General features: G+C 50.3%; 1 protein-coding gene across 1 annotated transcript in view; it reads left to right on the top strand.

The window, feature by feature from the left end:
- Positions 1–14,308, top strand: part of LOC142246081 (uncharacterized) — a 104,133-nt gene that overhangs the window by 53,916 nt on the left and 35,909 nt on the right. Inside the window, exon 6 of the mRNA XM_075319102.1 lies at positions 1,242–1,301. Coding sequence (XP_075175217.1) covers positions 1,242–1,301 — 60 coding nt within the window. The remainder of the gene's footprint in view (positions 1–1,241; positions 1,302–14,308) is intronic.

Genomic DNA, 14,308 nt, shown 5'->3' with positions numbered 1-14,308 from the left:
TGCATTCAGCGTGGCAGAACATTGCCTGGACAAAAATTATGTCTGAGTTATTTTCATTAATTTGCTTTTGAATTTTGACTCAACAAAAGTATTTAAAAAAACAATGTCTGATTTTCATTAGTTGCTATTCAATACATTTTTAATTGAAAATTACTTTTGTCACTCTCAAGTGATCATTGTGAGTTTTTATTACTGTAACAGAAAGGTACTGTCACGGGTGAGTCACGGGTGACAGACAGTTCTGTGGTGTCTGCCAATAGAAGGTCACAGTGTTTTGCTATGCAAACTGCTCCTGGACTTTCTATTATTCCTGCTGTCAGTATTCAGTACTAGATATCTCCACTGCTGGGTTTTCATCCTTTTCCCTTTAGGACCCAGCAGAGCTCCTCTTCCCTTCAGCTGCTAATCATATGTATTTCCCCTTGGCTTTAAATATTCTCATTTTCCCTGGACTTGTTCTGGTTATATACAGTTCCATTCCAAGCTCTAGATGCAATCAAGTGGCTTGCACTCATCTGTAGGATCGTTGCTGTTCTTTGCTGAACTTATTCCTGAGGCTTCTGGAGATAAGTTGTTCATGTGCTTTCCCCAAGTATGTGTTCCCTGTGTCTTCTTAGTGTAGAGTGGGGCTAACTAAGAGCTCATCCCATCCATTCCTTATCTAGGACCCAGCTCTAGAGACATCCTAAGGTCAGATATCCAGCTCGGCGCATAGGTGCAGAACCTATCTAGGGTGGTGAGGGACCCCAGGAACCAACAGTAGGTTTGGTCAGCTGTCAGCATCTCCCCCTTCCCTAGATGCAGGGTTTCCCTTCCCTTTCACAGTTTGCTTGTTACTTCCCCATACTTCGTGTGACAGGTACCAACAATTCTGTCCATATGTGTATGATATCTATCTATCTATCTATCTATCTATTTACATTTGTGTGTATGTGTTGGCAGTAGGAAGATTGGATATAAACAGCATCATCACTGGACCTAAAAAGATTTGTAGAAAGTTTAATTTCAAACAATCAATAAGCAATAAATCAATAGTGGAATCCAGAAAGTCATTATAAAGGGGAGAGGTTAATGCTCCCTGTGGAATTGTGTGCAGGATGCTGTACAGAAGCACTCAGATTCACTGTAGCTGCCTACTATGAAGTTTTGACCAAGGAAATATCAATATTTAATTGGATTATGGATAAATTACCACTTTCTTGCAAAATTTAATATTTATATTTTATATATATATACCGTAGGTGTTGGAGGAGCATATCCATCTGGACCGCCATATGGAGTCGGAGGGTCACAGCCCATAGGTACAGTGCAAAAATTACTTGTGCATTGGGTATATAATTTTCTTTCCTTTTTGGGTGGGAGGCGAGTAAAGCATCTTGGCCAAAAATAAGTATGCTGTATGAACCCTAACAAAAAAAGTTGCTGTGTCACAATTAGTAATGTGATGTGGTGAACCATAAGAATTTACGTTGCAAAGGGCTAGATTTATTATTGCAAATGTGCTAGATTTATCGCAAATGTGCCTTGACTTTGATGGAAAAAGGAACCAAGTTTTAATGCATTTCATGCAAATTGTTCAATCTATAGCTTAAAAGCCTGTCACACACAGAGATAAATCTTTGGCAGATCTGTGGTTGCAGTGAAATCATGGATATATTTTTCCATTTGTACACGGCCACAAACCTGACACTGATTGTCCACAATTTCACTGCAACCACAGATCTGCCGCAGATCTACCACAGATCTGCCACAGATCTGCCACAGAACAGATCTGCCACAGATTTATCTGTGTGTGTGACAGAACTTTCAGACCTATGGTTGTGTGGCCACTTATCCTGTCACTGCAGCTAAGACACCACTTGGAATGGGAGGTCAGAGGACCCCAGTTCTGTAGACAGATGCAGGTCCCAGAGGGCACAATACATTGATTAGACAATTATGTCAATTATTATCTGTGGTATTAACTGAGGAAATACAACTGCCATTTAGTCAGAGTAGTGTCACAGTTAGTACAGTTCAGTTAGAAATAATTTGTAATTTGTGGAAATGAGGAGGCTTTACCAAGTTCTAATCACTGGATTCTATTCTTATTCCGGCTGTTGGTTTAGTAATGGGCTTTAGCATATAGTATAAACAAAGAAAGATATGTGACAATTAGGATATTGGATTGGCAACTGTTGTTGGGTTAATATACTGTACATTCATTATGGTAATGGACTAGTTTATGGATGATATTGAGAGCTACCATCTAAATATCCCCCGATGTGACCATTTTGCAATGGAGGATTAGACATAAGGAAAAAGTTAGGATGGGTCTGTGTCGCCCTGGGCAAGCCAGGGGACACGGGTCACACCACCACCACACCCCACACTCCAGGTAGGCACATCACAGCTAACCTACAAATCCTTGTTGCCTTCCTCCAGGAGTTTGATGATGCACACCAGGGGGTGGGCCAGGCGGTTGGCTCCGCCCACCAAGGAGCTCACAGCTCTGGAGGCAGGAAGTAACCAGGCAGATAGCTCAGGAACGAGCTTGAGTAAACAGCAGATAGCCCAGGCAGGGCAAGTGTGAGGAGCTAAGCAGAGGAGTTAAGAAAGTGAAAGTGAAAGTAGTAAAGGAGGAAAGCAAGTGAAGTGACAGAAGAGAAAGACAGCCTGAAGGGTCCAGCTTTGTGGAGGGCCAGAACAGCAAGGTCAGCAACGGCGGTGACTGTCTGGAGGGGGACCGTTTGGAAGTTCCTGGAAGGACCCCGTTGGCTGTGTGCTTGGTGGTCTGGAGCAGTGTTCCGAAGGACAGTCAGCACCAGGGCAGGGGCCTCTCGGACCCCGGCAAGGCTAGGAGTCGCCAGATTTGCCAAATCCGTCAGTGACGGGGACGCAGATCCCCCAACAACCAAGTCCCGATTGAAGGCAACAGCCCAACCCGTATTGGAGAGACACCGCCACCGCCACGGCACCAGTTTCTCAGGGCCAGCGCCTGCGGGCAAAGTGTAGAGCTCCTCCGGCCCAGATTGCAGCCGGGGAGCGGGTAACCGGAGGGAATCCACCGCTACCACAAGTCAAACAAAGGTGCAAGGAAGAGGGACATCACCGTCACCTACCGGGAGTGCAGGTGCAGCCGTCTGTGGGACCGTCCTACCAGCCGTTTGGTTTACCGTACAAACTGTGTCCGTGTCTCAGGCTGAGTGAGTACCACAGTGCCGCAAGGCACAGCGCTTCCCCCGCGTCCCTGCGCCCACCGGGCCCTACACTTTACATCCCATCACCGGGCCCCGGGATCACCAACCCCTACCCACGGAGGGGCAACACAACACCTGGCTGCTCCGCATCACCATCCCCAGGACCCCCATACTGAGCAGCGGTGGTGCAATCACCACAACCGTGGGTGGTGTCACGAACTATAACAATCCCCACACCCAACAAACACCCCCTTTCACTCACGGGCGAGGAGTGTCGCTCGAGAAACCCCAGGATCCGGCCCATAGCTCGAGCCACCACTGAGCAGCTGCTGGACCCGAGCAGAAGGGGTGAGCGCGGTGTGCTGACACCCTCCTCCCCGCCCGCGACAACTTGGCGTCACGAACAGGATCTTACCGCTCTGCCGTCAGGTAGAGGTGCGCCTTGTTACCGCCGGAGGCATCCGGCAGAAAAATTTCAGAAGCCGCCATCTTTGGCGCGAAAAGTTCCCGCTCGAGCGTCTTCTCGAGCAGTAGAGGCGCGAAGGCCAAAACCCCGCCCCGAGAGAGGAGGGGCCGGAAAGAGCTAAGGGGGACGGAAACAAGATGTCTGCGCCCGACGGAGCCGCTGGAGGAGCGGTGGTCGCAGCCGCAGTGGAACCCGCGGATGGGAATGGGCCTGCCCAGGTCCCGGCCGTACTGGCGGGAGGTGCCGCGGCCCCCACGCTCGCTCAGGTCATGCCGTTTTCCTTGCCCTATGCGCCTGGAGCTGCCTGGCTACCGCGGTACGACGGGAAACCGGATGCCCTACAGGCCTTCCGGAAAAAGCTTAACCCGTTGCTAGAGCTGTACCCCCTGACTGATAAGCAACATGCAGCGATAGTGCTAGGCCAGTTAACCGGTGCGGCAAAGCAGGAAGCGGAGACCTGGGCCGAGGGGGACCGGCTCTCTGTAGCCACCATCTTTGAGAAGCTACAGACTGCCTTCGAGACCCGGACTGAAGCTGAGCTGAGGATGCAGTTTTACCAGTGCCGGCAACGAGCTGGGGATAGCATTCGGGACTATGCACTACGTCTGCAGACCGCCCTCCGCACGCTGAAGCGGGTGAACTCTATTAATGAGGCGGATAGCAACAAGATGTTAGTGGAGCAATTTGCGCAGGGGATGAGGTCCCCTGAGGACCGTAAACAACTCCGGCTGTGGGCCCTGGAACACCCTGATGTGGACTTTGCTGTGTTAAAGGAGTGGGCTATCAAGGCACTACAGCCCCCAGCTGCTGAAGTCCTGGAACCCGTCCCGTGGCCCGTCGAGACAGCTCCCGTTGTGGCGGCCCCAGCCAAACCAACCTCCTTAATACCTGCAGCCCCGAGCAGCACAGTGGAAGAACTGGCAGCCCAGGTCCGTTGCCTGGACGGAGACCTTGCCAAGATCCTTGCTGCGCTACAACCTCTGACCAGATCTCAGCCTCCAGCGCAGATACAGCTTGCTGACAGTCTCGAAGATGTTCCCTGGATGCAGCGGAGAAGCGCTAACAACCCGCGGAGCAGACCCCCAATCTGCTACAAGTGCCGTAAGCCGGGCCATTATTACCGACAGTGCCCGTTAAACGAGCAACCCCTGGGGCCCCAGGCCAATCCTCAGGAGTAGAACACCGTGGCCCCCCGGACTGGCGAGACTGATATGTCGGGGCCCACCCTATCATCCCCGTGGCTGTGGACGGCATACCAGTGATGGCTCTCTTGGACACTGGATCACAGGTAACTACCATACCGTACACGTTGTATCGGCAGTATTGGGCCACAGACGAGCTGGCGCCTCCAGACAATAGTATAAATTTGATTGCCGCTAATGGACTTCCATTGACCCAGGTGGGGTACAAACAAGTGGCTATGACAGTGGGGCAAGCTGAACTGCAACACCAGGGTATGATTGTGATCATGAATGAACCCAGTGATCATAACCCGAAAATAGTGCTGGGAACCAATGTGATGGAACACTGTATGGGTGATGTGTTGAACCTATTGCAACAGCTAGCCGCCACAGCGGCGGGGAGCCGGCAGAGGGCTGTGCAGCGGGAGATCCGCGCCCTGATGTACCGCCAGCATGTAAGCTCAACCGGAGGGGAGATTGGTGGAGTGAGAGTGATGGATGTTGCTCCATTGACTGTGCCCCCTAGGAGTGAAATGATGATTTGGTGTAGGGCCGCAGTAGGGCCTCAGGGGCGTGACTACCCTGCGATGATGGAGCCCATGCCTTCCGAGCACTGGCCCACTGTAGTAGCCACCCGAGGGCTGGTAGATGTGAAGAAAGGGAGAGTGCCCGTGAGAGTGTTGAATTGTGGGGAGGAAGAAGTCAGGCTCCCCCGGTATGCCACCATTGCCAAGCTGCTCACCCTGGACCCTCACACTATCCATGAAGCCAGTCCATCCACACTCCCACCTACCGTCAGCACTCCCCCACCCCAGGGGGACACAAAGGAGTGGCACCAACAGTTACATGTAGGCACTGATGATACCCCTACACATCACAGGGCAGGGGTATAAAGGGTGGTGCAGGAGTAAGAGCAGGTTTTCAGTAAGCACCCCCTAGACTTTGGGCAGATCAAGGGGGTCCAACACCACATTCCCACGGGTGAACATCCCCCTATCAAAGAGAGGTATAGACCTATTCCCCCTGCACATTACCAGTGTGCCAAAGATATGTTGAGGAATATGAAGGAGGCAGGGGTTATTCGGGACAGCTGTAGTCCCTGGGCCGCTCCGTTGGTCCTGGTCAAGAAGAAGGATGGTACCATGCGGATGTGTGTGGACTACCGGAAAATCAACCAGATAACCCATAAAGATGCCTATCCATTACCTCGTATTGAAGAGTCTTTGGCTGCACTAAGAACTGCAAACTACTTCTCGACCCTTGACCTCACCAGCGGATACAAGTGGCTGTGGCCCCAGAGGACCGGGAGAAGACCGCCTTCACCACCCCGATGGGGCTCTGCGAATTCAATAGCATGCCGTTTGGGCTGTGCAATGCCCCCGGGACCTTCCAACGGTTGATGGAGTGCTGTCTGGGACATTTAAACTTCGAGACCGTCCTGCTGTATTTGGATGATGTGATTGTTTATTCCCAGACGTATGAAGCCCATCTGGAGCACCTGGCCGAGGTGTTCGCGTCCCTTGCCAAGTACGGGATGAAGTTGAAGCCCTCAAAATGCCACCTGCTGAAACCCAGGGTGCAATATCTAGGGCATGTGGTGAGTGCGGATGGTGTCGCCCCCGACCCTGAGAAGATTACTGCCATCCAGAGCTGGCCGAGACCAACTACAGTGAGGGAAGTAAGGCAGTTTCTGGGTCTGGTAGGGTACTATCGGCGCTTTATAAAAGGGTACACGAAGATGGCTGCCCCCCATGCAAGATCTCCTCGTGGGACAGACCAAAGGTGGTAGACCCATTGGAGCCCCACTGTCGTGGGAAGACAAGCATGAGGAGTCCTTTTGCCAGTTGAAGGCGGCCTTGACCGGAGAAGAGGTCCTGGCGTACCCTGACTATGGGCGCCCGTTTATCCTTCACACGGACGCCAGTAACGTGGGGCTAGGAGCGGTCCTATCCCAGGTCCAAGATGGAAAGGAGAAGGTGATTGCCTATGCTAGCCGAAAACTCCGGCCGACCGAAAGGAACCCCGAGAATTATAGCTCCTTCAAGCTTGAGCTATTAGCGTTGGTATGGGCTATCACGGAGCGGTTCCGCCACTACCTGGCGGCAGCAACCTTCACTGCGTTTACGGACAACAATCCGCTGACCCACCTGAACACGGCCAAGTTGGGCGCGCTGGAGCAGCGGTGGGTAGCTCGGCTAGCCAACTATGATTTCACCATAAAGTACCGAGCTGGTCGTGTCAACATAAATGCTGATGCCCTCTCCCGGATGCCCCATTTGTCGGAAGAGGGGTGTGAGGATGACGACCTCGAGGAGATCGAGTTGCCTGCGTTTCACCAGCCGCCTACTGAGAGGGTACAAGTATGCCAGCAGAGGGTAGATCTGGACCCGCGGCCCAGTCAAGAATGGCAGGACGCCCAGGACCAAGCGCCGGCTGTCCGCCTTGTCAAGACTCTGGTGGAACAAGGCGCCATGGGAATAGACCCTGGCGCTCCAGCCGAAGCCCAACGCTTGTGGAAAGAACGAAAACGGCTCTACCTACACCAAGGGAGGCTGTGCCGTGAGCTGATCAACCCAAAGACCCATGAGAAAATATGCCAGTTGATTGTTCCTCAAGCTGAGGTCGCTACTGTCCTGCGGGCATACCATGATGGAGCTGGCCACTTCGGGTGGAAAAAGCTGGAGATGCTGTTGAGGGAGCGGTTCTATTGGAGTGGGATGCGTGAATCGGTGGAAGCCTGGTGCCGAGAGTGCGGTCCTTGTACACTGAGGAGAAAGGACGAGACTAGCCAGAGAGCACCGTTACATCCCATCGTTACCCATCAGCCGCTGGAATTGGTCGCCCTGGACCATGTCAAGCTCACCCCTAGCCGAAGTGGGTACACCTACGCATTGACCATGGTAGACCACTACTCAAGATTTATGGTGGTAGTCCCCGTTAAGGACCTAACTGGTCGAACCGCTGCTCGAGCGTTCCAGGCTTATTTCTGCCGACCCCATGGGTACCCCGAGAAGGTGCTAACTGACCAAGGCCCGGCTTTTGAAGCAGAGGTGTTTCACGAATTCTGCCAGTTGTACGGCTGCAAGAAGATCCGGACCACTCCGTACCACGCCCAAACCAACGGCATGTGCGAGAAAATGAACCACTTGGTCCTGGGGCTCCTCAAGACGTTACCGCTGGAAGAACGGAACATGTGGCCGGAAAAGCTACCTGACTTGGTCGACATGTACAATAATATCCCGTCCAGCTCGACGAAATGCACCCCAGCGTATTTGATGAGGTCTCGGCCTGGCCGCCTGCCGGTGGATCTGGAGATGGGGTTGGAAGCTCCGGAAGCACTCCCTTCAACGGCGGAGTGGGAAAGTCGGAGGAGGGCACAGTACCGGCAAATCCAGGAGTATGTGGAGAAAAACCTCAGTCGAAGTCGAGAGCAGCAAGAGCACCGGTTCAACCAGAAGGCGCCCGCAGGTCCTTTCCAGCCAGGAGATGTGGTGCTGAAACGGAAGAGAAAAACCCACAAGCTGGATGATCAGTGGGAGCAAGTCCCTTATGTCATACAACCCACAGAATGGGGAGATGGGAAAACCTACCAGATCAGTCGTGACCAAGGGGGCACCCTAGCCACAGTTTCCCGGGACCATCTAAAAAAATGCCCCCCAGCGCTGAAGGCAGAGGCTGAAGTACCGGTTCCTCCACCAGTGGAGAAGGCAGCAGAGGTAATCCACACTGTAATGGGTGACTTCCCAGCAGACTGGCCTACACAGAACGGCGCGGTGATTCTTCCAGTGATACTGTTCCCACAACCCGTGGATGAAGAAGTAGTGGAAGCGGTTAACCGTGAGCCAGAACCAGTGCCAGTGCCCAGGGATGAACCTGTACCCAGCCCCCCTACACCTCCGCCTGCCCCACACTGTAGCAGGGAGGAGGAACCGATTGTTCCCTCTACCCCACTGTCTAGCACCACTGACACCGGGCCCCGAAGGTCCACCCATTCCAACCTAGGTAGACCCCCACTTAGGTACAGGGAGACCGTTCTATGAGTAAAAGGGGTCCGCAAATGTGAAAGTGTTGTTGTTTGTTTAAAAGTTTGCAAAAGAATGATAAGGAAAATGAAAATGACCGAGTACATAACCTGATTGTCTGCAGTGATTGAACCGGCAGCAGCCGGCACCGTCGTCCCTGTGGGGACCGTTTAAAGTTTATTTGCATGGAGGATTATCCATGGACAAGCCCGTGAACTTGCAGGGCACCACAAACGTTAAGTGGCTTGTAAATATGTTGGGTACCGTTACCGTTTCCGCAATACCGCCTCCGAAGAGGCAGGTTGGAGGGAGGGCCCTGATCAGAGCAGGCTAGGGCCCAGCCACCAAAGGAACCGGTGGCCACCCTCTGGAGGGGAAGGACAGATCCCGCTCGGGTAACTTGTGCTGGACTGTGGGTCAAGGGGTGCTGCCTGGGTTTTAGTGGCAGCATCAGAGCCAGGTTGCTTGGGTGGGAGAGAGCGGAAACCGTGACCGTACACCGTTGCAACGTTTAAGTAAATGTGCCTCCCGTCTTGGGAAGAGTTTTGATTAAAAATGTTAATTATGTTTTCTTAACCTTGTTACCCCCTTTTTACAGAAAAATAAAACCGGTGTAGGACGGCAGCCCGCGGACGGTCTGCATTTTGCTAAGGGGGAATGTGTCGCCCTGGGCAAGCCAGGGGACACGGGTCACACCACCACCACACCCCACACTCCGGGTAGGCACATCACAGCTAACCTACAAATCCTTGTTGCCTTCCTCCAGGAGTTTGATGATGCACACCAGGGGGTGGGCCAGGCGGTTGGCTCCACCCACCAAGGAGCTCACAGCTCTGGAGGCAGGAAGTAACCAGGCAGATAGCTCAGGGACGAGCTTGAGTAAACAGCAGATAGCCCAGGCAGGGCAAGTGTGAGGAGCTAAGCAGAGGAGTTAAGAAAGTGAAAGTGAAAGTAGTAAAGGAGGAAAGCAAGTGAAGTGACAGAAGAGAAAGACAGCCTGAAGGGTCCAGCTTTGTGGAGGGCCAGAACAGCAAGGTCAGCAACGGCGGTGACTGTCTGGAGGGGGACCGTTTGGAAGTTCCTGGAAGGACCCCGTTGGCTGTGTGCCCGGTGGTCTGGAGCAGTGTTCCGAAGGACAGTCAGCACCAGGGCAGGGGCCTCTCGGACCCCGGCAAGGCTAGGAGTCGCCAGATTTGCCAAATCCGTCAGTGACGGGGACGCAGATCCCCCAACAACCAAGTCCCGATTGAAGGCAACAGCCCAACCCGTATTGGAGAGACACCGCCACCGCCACGGCACCAGTTTCTCAGGGCCAGCGCCTGCGGGCAAAGTGTAGAGCTCCTCCGGCCCAGATTGCAGCCGGGGAGCGGGTAACCGGAGCGAATCCACCGCTACCACAAGTCAAACAAAGGTGCAAGGAAGAGGGACATCACCGTCACCTACCGGGAGTGCAGGTGCAGCCGTCTGTGGGACCGTCCTACCAGCCGTTTGGTTTACCGTACAAACTGTGTCCGTGTCTCAGGCTGAGTGAGTACCACAGTGCCGCAAGGCACAGCGCTGCCCCCGCGTCCCTGCGCCCACCGGGCCCTACACTTTACATCCCATCACCGGGCCCCGGGATCACCAACCCCTACCCACGGAGGGGCAACACAACACCTGGCTGCTCCGCATCACCATCCCCGGGACCCCCATACTGAGCAGCGGTGGTGCAATCACCACAACCGTGGGTGGCGTCACGAACTATAACAATCCCCACACCCAACAAACACCCCCTTTCACTCACGGGCGAGGAGTGTCGCTCGAGAAACCCCGGGATCCGGCCCACAGCTCGAGCCACCACTGAGCAGCTGCCGGACCCGAGCAGAAGGTGTGAGCGCGGTGTGCTGACACCCTCCTCCCCGCCCGCGACAGGTCTACAAGACAACCTATAAAAAATACAAATATAGGCACCTACCAAAGAAAATATTGTATAAAAAAATATTTTAGGGACAAAATAGCTTTAAAGGAATCAAGATAAGGGGTTCAGAAGTAAAGACAGCGCTTTTTGCTGATGACATCATACTTTATATGGGGGACCCCGGTGCGGATTTGCCACAGACTCTTGCCTTGATTGAAAAATTTGGTTCATTCTCCGGTTTCAAACTGAACAAAAAAAAAGTGCGAGATCATGTTCCTAAAGAGGCATCGTGGGACAATGGGGGGACAAGTAAGGGATGGCTGTCTATGTGAAATTCCTATAGCACAATCTTCAATTAAATACCTGGGAGTGCATATAGGAAGAACGGTGGAAACAATCTATAACTTGAACTATGGACCGCTAATCAGGAAAATTATAGTTCAATTAAAGGGATGGAAAGGTCTGCCACTTCCATTACTGGCAAGATGCCACCTGATAAAAATGATGAGCTTTCCTAGGCTGCTGTATCCTTTCCAGATGATCCCGCTATTGCTAAAACTAAAGGATATGAATAAGCTCAACTCCGCGTATACAGAATTTGTGTGGAGGGGAAGGAAACCCAGAATAAAGCTGCGTACGCTGATGAAGTCAGCAGAGGAGGGAGGTCTAAACTTTCCAGATGTCCTAGGGTATAATCTTGTATGTATCATGAGACATGTAATTGATTGGGTGAGAGGAACGAGTAGGCACTCAGATCATGCGATGGAAACTAAATATGCGTCACCGTGGGATCTGACGTCCATTCTGCACTCCCCACTATCCAGGGTTGAAGGGCACATAAGGAACTCAATTATATTCCGAGACACCATGCTAACATGGAAGTCGGTAAGGAAAAAACTGGGGCTCTCATGGAAAGTGTCCAGGTACTTGAACCCCTGGGCATTCCCAAATTTTCCCCTGGGACGAGAAAACAAGCTATTTACTAGATGGAAAGAGAGGGAAGTCAGGAGAATGATAGATGTTATGAATGTGGAGGACAGGAGGTGGATGACAGGTCGGGAAGTGTTGGATAAGTACAACCTTAATAGCTCACATATCATCCAATATGAAAAGTTGAAACATGGAATAGGAGACCTTGGTGTGGTTGGAAGAGAGCTAAATAGAAGTTCGATTGATAAGTTACTGGAATGTGATGTAACAAGTGTAAATGTCTCTAAAATTTATCGATCGCTAAGGGGGGTGCTTATCTCACGGGAGGATAGTCGGACTTTAAAAGCGTGGGGGAAACAATTGGGAAGGGAAGAAGTGTTAGATGTTATACTGAGAGGATGGGTACAAGTGCGGAAACATATTACCAATGAGCGATGGAGAGACACTCAATTCAGAATTCTACATAGGGCCATTATGGGTTTCAACATACCAGGTAGGGATAGGTGGTGTCCTAAGTGTCAAAAAGAAAAAACGGATATGCTGCATGGGCTATGGGAATGTGAGACAATCGCTAGGTTCTGGAACCAAGTCAGACTATTTGCCCAGTCAACATGGGGAATTTTCAGCAATCTAGACTTAATGGTGTGGATTTTCCACTCCTTTGAGGGAGGAGTAGGAGGAGGACCGAGCACGCAGGAAAAGAGGAAATACACAATAACGCATGACATAGCCATGATAGCCAAACGTTGCATCTTAAAACACTGGATTCAAAGGGAGGGCCCATCCATAAAGGAGGTTATGGGCGAACTACACAACCTTCTGAAGTTGGAAAAACTAGAAGCGGAGAGGGATAAAGATGGGTTGACAGCCACGTTTTTTGTGAGATGGAGACATTTTATTGAAAGCCAATTCACACAGGGAGAAATAATTAACCTGATGGCACCTTTTGTTCACTCGGAGTGGTATATCCTGAGCAATACTGGTAACTGAGAATTACCTAGGAGGGGGCTCTGGAGGGAGGGGGAGACGAGACGGTTGGGAATACCAAGGCACGCTACAAAATTGAAATCATTCAGGGATGACACAGAGATTTAACGAATTGTATTGCATATGTTATATTATATTTCATTACCTCTGTTTTGGTTTAATGTTACTGTATACTATCTTAAATCGAACAGCAACATTGAACTCCAAATTGGGGTATCACCCACCTCTATGTCACATTTTGTCAGACGAATGTTCTTCTTTTGCAATGATATTTGTCATGTTTTTACAAATTTGAAAAATCAATAAAAAACGTTTTGAAAAAAAAATATTTTATTTCAACATTTTTTAAAATAAAATTAAAAGAAGAAGTCTCTAACAATAGACTCAAACAGTTGTATAGCACAATATTTATTTTTTAGAATAAATACATATTTAATAAACAGTCATTATATCCATGCTAATGGCTCACTGGGAAAAGCAAAACACTGATTCAACCAACTGTCCACAAGATGGCGATAGACTTCATAAATTGTCAAAAGAACACCAGATAATAAGTAGTTCAAAAGAATCTGCATGAATACATTCTAGAAAAAACTATAATGCTATGTTCCCAGAGTGCATCTTTTCTAACCACAAAAATCTAGCATTTTTGGCCCCAAAAATGCACCTGTGGCAAAAACGCAACAAAAAACGCATGCGTTTTTTGTGTTTTTACCTCATTTTTGACAGATTTTTACCACATTTTGCCTAATGTGTTTTTTAAGTCAAATCTATGGACTGGAAGGGCTCAAAAACGCAAAAAGAATTGACATGCTGCGTCTTCAAAAACGCAGCCAAGATGCAGACAACAAAAGATATACTGTGTGGACAGCAAAATAGAAATCTCATAGACTTTGCTGGGAGAAGGAAATGCATGTATTTTAGTGCATCTTTGTGACCTCAAAAATGCACCAAAAAACGCAATAAAAGATGCAGTGTGTGAACTTAGCCTAAATTTGTCTGTGCTGGAAAAAGTCTAAATAAAGATGATGTAGTAGTTCACAATCACTTATCCAAAAGTGATATTTTACTAAATACAATTCATCAGAGTCTTAACACATAAAAATTTGAAATAAATATGCAGAAGACACATAAAAGAAGAGACTACTGATGTATCAGGTAAATGACTAGGAACTCTGGTGAAAGCACCAAAAAACCCACAAAAAAAACCCCAGGAAGAAGCAGTATGCGAAACGCACGTCGGGGATCCTCAGACCCTAGGTCGGTTGCACATCTGTCCTGTATCTTGCCTTAGGCCTCATCTTCTGGGATTCCCTCTTTGGGTATTTTTGTTTTTGCTTTTTGGATCTTTCACAGCAGCTTGAGGACGAGATCCAAGATAGTGGTGTAAGGTCGAGAGAGAGTACTCCACAATAACAGAAACAGCAGAAGTGATAGAAGTGAGGCCATATCTGTCATAGCGGTGTGAAGAATAAACTGTGCCAGATTGGTTTGCCAAGAGAACTCTGGTTTTGCGTGTTTTGCTATTTCATCTACGACGGGGACTGGCAGTGTGGCGATGGATACTGGCCTGAAGAAACCAGTAAGTGTCTCACCCCCGACCGAAGTCATACACGCACATGGGGGGTTCTTTGGTGAAGGAATGC

The sequence above is a fragment of the Anomaloglossus baeobatrachus genome, chromosome 7 (assembly GCF_048569485.1).
Source record: "Anomaloglossus baeobatrachus isolate aAnoBae1 chromosome 7, aAnoBae1.hap1, whole genome shotgun sequence".
In the NCBI taxonomy this organism is placed as follows: Eukaryota; Metazoa; Chordata; class Amphibia; order Anura; family Aromobatidae; genus Anomaloglossus; species Anomaloglossus baeobatrachus.
Note: the sequence above shows the minus strand (reverse complement) of the source record. Positions and strands in the feature narration are given on the sequence as shown.